We start from the raw sequence: 5,996 nt of genomic DNA, 5'->3' as shown, positions 1-5,996 counted from the left end.
TGTTGTTTTTTGTTTTTAAATCTGGAGATGGGAGCTGTTTTTGTTTAAATTAACTTGACTAGCAGTTTTTGCACTGAGTAATTTTGAAGAATTCCTTTTGCTTAGAACACGTTTGGTTTCATGATTTCCATCCACCTCGATGTTCCAAGGGAATCTAAATATGAAGAGATGCTAATGTGACGTGCATATTAGAAAATAAACACGATATGCATAACATGTTGTGATATGTGTTATTTGATTTTAATTTTCATGTTTTTTTTTGTCAGAGGATCCTGAGCTTTTGTTTTGGAGCGGTTTAGTTTGTACGTGTTTGTTTCTCACCTGCAGAGTCATCATTTTCTCGCTGATGTTTGCTTTTCCATGTTGTCACGATAAGGTCAAAGGCACACGCAGACTCCACGTTTGCTCTGTTTCACTTTGACAGCTGAAGTAGAGCTGAAACTATTACTAATCGATAATCGATTGATAATCGATCAATCGATTACTAAATGCAAACGCAAACTATTTTGATAATCGATTAATCGGTTCGAATAAGATTTCAGATTATTTTAGCTTATTAAATGTGAATATTTTCTTTAATTTTTTTGCTTCATATAACAAAGAAATCTTTAAAAGTGAATCATTATGGTTTGTGGACAAAACAAGACGTTTGAGAACATCGTCACTTCCTAGATTTTATTTAAAGTTTTCTGATATTTTATGAACCAAACGATAACTCTGTTATTCACATGCACAGATCTGAGAACCCAGGTGTTTCTTGTTTCGAGTGGAGTATGGGAGAGCCAACAAACATGTCGCTATTGTCAAATTTGTTGTCACACATTGGAAAATTATGTTCAGGTAAAAAGAGCACTGGCCTAGGATGTGAAGACCAGGAGCGATAAATAACATGCACGAAACTGATGGTGTCAAACAGGCTTTACAATGTGTGGTTACGGGAGAACAGGGGCAGAGTTTTCTAGGATTTGACTTAAACTCTAGGGTCAAAACTAATTTTTTGTTCTATTCTCTCTTTCTGCACCACCCTCTCACCACCTGTCGTTATTTAAAGAAGGAAGGGTCGGTAAACGACAAAGCAAAAGTGTGCTTCAAGTAAACAAGGAGGCGTGCTGAAGGCTGAGAAAAAAAGCAGGTGTATTATGGGATTATTTACAAATGGGGGTACTCCTCAAATCCTGATGTACACTTATTATATTATATTATATCACATTATCAAAACTCACGAGCCAGCAACTAAAAAAACTGCACTCAGACTAAAGGGCAAGTATAATTCCATAAAATCTGATGAACGGAAAACAAAAATATCACGCGTTGCATCGTCGTCGTAATGCTCGTGTGTCACACCAAGGAGGGCGTGAAACCCATGTGATGTGTGGTGTGAGCGCGGCCAGCTGTGGGCCGGTGTGTGTGTGTATATTTATGGAGGAGCGTGTCATTCTCAGGTTCTTCTCCAGCTTCTTCTTCTCATCATGAACTCCATCTTTGTGTTGTGCTGCCTCAGCCTGCTGCTGGCACTAGCTGCCACGCAGGCACCGAAACACTGCGGTGAGTATTTAATGTTGTTTTTTAATGTACTTTAATGATGTGAACTATTTTACACTTTTTCTGTTTGTTTTCTGAACTGTGTGAGAAATTCCTGAGCAACAGAGTTTTGCATTATTTTTCCTCTTCCCCATGCAGTTTCTCCTCCACTGATGAGTGGGGGCTTCTCCGTGGTGAGTCGCTGATGTGCCTCACAGATAAACTTTCCTAATCTCTCCTGGGTGGAGTTGTTTGCCCATTGATGTCTCACTCTTCCCTTTCTACTCCATCTCGTTCAGATGGCTGGCGAAGGACACTGGATGTCCACTGGAACAATAAGCTACGATGCTTTTGGACAGAGGATGCGTGTGAAAAACTATGCCATTGCTAACAATCAGTCCACTGGCATGGACCAGCTGATGCTTTTCAACCAGGTATTTAACTTTCTGTGAATACATCATGTTATAAAACTATTTACATACTAAGTGGAAGTGTTCACTGGTGTCTTATTTTGTAAATGACTGTCGAAAAATCATCAGATTGCCTAGGTTGTGCTGAGAAATAGGATATCCGACACATTCTGTATATACTGTACATTTAAACATAAGCAGCCTAAGTGATCTGTGTTCTAAATGAATAAATATAAAACACAATGAAGACAAAGCCTTAGTCATGACAAAACATACTGAACATATTCAAAGACACAGCAAGCGCTCATTTTGCTTCTCCTTTCAGAAAATCTATTATGAGATCAACTGGCGCAAATTCTCTTGCAAGAAGAAGCCCCTCGATATCTCCTTCATCCCCATGCATGTGCCTGAGGATGCTGAACTATTGGGTCAGGTGTTCATGGGCTCCTCCTCCTCCTGGGGAATGGGTGTGTTAATCAACAACTGGCATGGGAAGCTGCCAAACAACGGTAAGAGAGAGGTTGAAAGGGTACTGAAATATTCTACTCAAGTAAAAGTATCACTACTTTGATAAAATTTTACCTAAGTATTAGTAAAAGTACTGGTCTAAAAATGTACTCAAGTTAAAGTAAAAAAGTAGCTTGTTTAAAATGTACTCAGAGTAAAAGTTAATTAGTTACGTTTTTAACAAGGCTGGGGTTCTTTCTTGTGTCATGCAAGAAAGTTTTTAATTAAACCTTTACAAAAGAAAGTGCTGACAAAATGAAATATGTAAACACATAATGTATCAGTCGACATGGGTCAAAGGTCACAAATGCTTCAACTTTCTCACTCACTCAGGGACCTTAAGTAACACCAATTTACCTGTCCTAACCCTAACCTGATACCCTCTGTATCTACTGTACATTTTAAAAAATGGAAAAAAGCAGCCAAAATGCTCTGTGTTCTCAGGGTTAAATAACAATCTTACACGAAAGAAAGCTAAGTAATGAAAACAATCTCATGTGTAACTGTTTCTTTCATGTCCTCAGGCACATACTCAACTGTCTTCTCTGAGATTGGCTGCATCCCAATGACCTACACCGCCTTCACTCCAGCGTCTGGATGGACCACCATCAGGTGAGGAGCTGGACCCACTTCACCATAGCAACACAGACAGAAACACTTAACCCTTGGCGGTCACGCGACACAGATCTGTGCCGTGTAGATTGCCTTGGGAATAATTACACAACTCCTTATATGGACTTCCTGGGTGTGTGCATTTATAGGCTTGTGCAGACGTCACAAAATTAGACCAAGTGAACTTTGAACTGTGACGTTTTTCCAAATTTCACAAATTCAATCCGATTTTAAACATTTTGGCTACTTTTTGCTCAGATATATAGTATATAGTATATTGTATAGTATTGCCCTAGGTTGGAAATTCTCTGTGTTCTAAGGGTTAAATAAGCTGCATCACTGATTAAGACAGAATAGAACTTACACAACAGTTTAATGTCACACATCGCAGATTGACTGATAACAGGAAAGCAGGACATTGACGGCATCTCACAGTAATCTTGACTAAATGTTGTGCAGGCATCCAGCACTGTGCTCTGATGCTTCACGCTTTATCTATAACTGTGGAAAAACTGCACCGAAATCAAACGTATGCCACAACCTGGATCAATTGAGGCTGAAAGAGCATCAGTGAAAGCATCATTGATCATTTCTGTAAAAGCTTTTGTCAGATTGGGTCAGGCCTCCTGCTTGTATCTAATATAATTTCTATAATAATTGAGTATCACAAGTAATTTTGTTATATATATATTTCAGCACCTTCAACTGGGTCCTGGGTCAAGTTGACCCAATGGAATACATCCCACCTTTCTTATGTGCCAAGGCTCAACTGGAGGAAACCGAGACACCACACACCTTTTTCACTGCCCTGGAGTCTCTGGCCACGCAGAGCAAGGAAAAACTAGTGTAATGTGGAGCATCTTAGCAAAAATGATCACCTGTCAGTGCGCTAGGGCCAAATTTAACCAAAATCATCCAGTGGAATATGAAGCCAACTTCCCAATGTGTTTCTGTTTTTGACCCTAATCGCAGATAACTAGGTGAGAGAGGGAGACATTTAATTAACAGCTTAAATAAAATTGTTTAAAAGCATTTTCCTTGTACTGTACTTATTGTACTTATGCATGAGGAAAATAAATTATCAATAAAATTGTAACCGGTAAATGTTCTTTACACTGACGCATGGAGAACAATGTGATGTCAGTCAATCAACAATGAAAACAAATGACACCAACGTCTGTTTGCCATTGTAGGCTGTTTATTGTTTTGAAATTAAATTAGAGTCGCTGTTGTGTCGACAGCTATTTTTATATTGTCCTCAAAGGAAAATTCACACGATTAGAGTCATGGTTAATTTATTTTACACAGAGTATTATTATTATTATTATTATTATTATTATTATTATTATTTTATCTTAAATGTATGTTATTTTTTTAAAAGAAGACTGTGTCTTTTAATGTTATGGCTGAGTCATGTGGAGAAATAAGTGAAACCACAAAACATGTTTGAAATCATGACTATTTTTTCTTAATGAATATTCATTTTAAAATAACACAAACCTCTATGTCATGTTACACACCAACCCCAAACAACCCCAAACATGATTATTTTTCTGCCTAAAACCTTCATGTTATCTCATCCAATATCTCCAAAGAGTACCAAATTGAAAATTAAACCCCCATTTTTTCCCCATCTTTGCTGTGAAACTGACATGTAAATTACTTTTATTGACAGTAAACCACTCTATCTGCTTTTGCAGGTTGTGAAATGAAATGTTCCTTCCAGGTATTTAATCAATAGCATTAATAGCAACAAATAATCCCAAGCTGCTGCTATACATCACATAGTTTTGCGTGAAATGTGGAAATGATATTTAAGGTGAACAAAAGTATTGTCTTCATTGTTCTATGGCTCATCAAGCCAACCACCACCAACCACGCACACTCAGCAATTACAGTGCCCGAAGAAGCAAGTTCAGAGGGGCACGAAGAATGTGGACGACCAGAGAGGATGAACACATCGGACAGAATATGTATTATATACAGTAAAATATCTATTAACAAGGTGCTGTTTCTCTGTTTTTCTGTGTTTTTCAATGTTCAGATTTAAGTGAGTGAACAAGCTTTCTTCAGGTGCTCTAACACCATCATCCTCTCCAGTAGAAAGTGGATTCACCGCTGCTGCCACTGCTGAGGGAGATTTGAAGTAACCAGCATACATTGTTTGAGCAGATCAACATGACAAAGTTGAGTTGACTTTTTACGACTTGGAGTCTCATTTAGGGATCTTCATCAAATGATCATTTAAAAGCTAATATTTATATATATTTAAAAAGGTGTTGTAGTATGTCGTCCAAAATGTGCCCAAAAAGTCATAGGTTAGTATGTCGTCCAAAATGTGTCAAAAAAGTCATAGTTTAGTATAATAAGTCCAAAATGTGCCAAAAGTCATAGGTTAGTAAATTAGGTCCAAAATCAGACAAAAAGTCATAGGTTAGTATGTCGTCAAAATGTGTCTCCAAAATTCACCAAAATGTCATAGCAGTTTAGTATATGTGTAAAAATGTGACAAAAATGTCATAGTTTAGTATGTGGTCCAAAAAGTTATTAAAATGTCATAGTTTAGTATGTCGTCAAAAAAGTTACTAAAATGTCATAGTTTAGTATGTCGTCAAAAAAGTCACTAAAATGTCATAGTTTAGTATGTGGTCCAAAATGTGACAAAAAAGTCGTTGTTTAGTATGTGGTCCAAAATCACAAAAAAAATTGACAAAAATGTCCTAGTTTAGTAAAGTAGACATTTAGGTGACTTTTTGGACAAAATACTAAACTATTTTTTCAAAACTTTTCAAATCCTAAGTGGGATTTGATTTGGGATTTATGTCGCCATGGTTACTCGAATTGCTTATAAAAGTCATAGCATTCGATTCCCGATCATGAGTAAATACAGTATAATGCTGTAATAAAATACAACACAACCATTTTTTATTTCAGTCTATCTTCATC

General features: G+C 37.1%; 1 protein-coding gene across 1 annotated transcript; it reads left to right on the top strand.

The window, feature by feature from the left end:
• Positions 1–1,425: 1,425 nt before the first annotated feature.
• Positions 1,426–4,080, top strand: LOC122770681 (ependymin-like). The gene is made up of 6 exons (XM_044027678.1): positions 1,426–1,545; positions 1,681–1,715; positions 1,821–1,955; positions 2,257–2,440; positions 2,963–3,050; positions 3,747–4,080. The coding sequence occupies exons 1-6, from the start codon at positions 1,470–1,472 to the stop codon at positions 3,898–3,900; spliced, it is 672 nt and encodes a 223-aa protein (XP_043883613.1). The 5' UTR covers positions 1,426–1,469; the 3' UTR covers positions 3,901–4,080.
• The last annotated feature ends 1,916 nt before the right edge of the window (positions 4,081–5,996 follow it).

The sequence above is a fragment of the Solea senegalensis genome, linkage group LG6 (assembly GCF_019176455.1).
Source record: "Solea senegalensis isolate Sse05_10M linkage group LG6, IFAPA_SoseM_1, whole genome shotgun sequence".
In the NCBI taxonomy this organism is placed as follows: Eukaryota; Metazoa; Chordata; class Actinopteri; order Pleuronectiformes; family Soleidae; genus Solea; species Solea senegalensis.
This window is presented reverse-complemented; position numbering and strand designations above follow the sequence as displayed.

Bases quoted from the DNA above. Each gene is read 5' to 3' on its own strand.
- LOC122770681 (XM_044027678.1), top strand. From the start codon at position 1,470: ATGAACTCCATCTTTGTGTTGTGCTGCCTCAGCCTGCTGCTGGCACTA. The intron at 1,546-1,680 runs GTGAGTATTTAA...TTCCCCATGCAG, and splicing joins GCAGGCACCGAAACACTGCG to TTTCTCCTCCACTGATGAGT. The intron at 2,441-2,962 runs GTAAGAGAGAGG...TCATGTCCTCAG, and splicing joins TGGGAAGCTGCCAAACAACG to GCACATACTCAACTGTCTTC.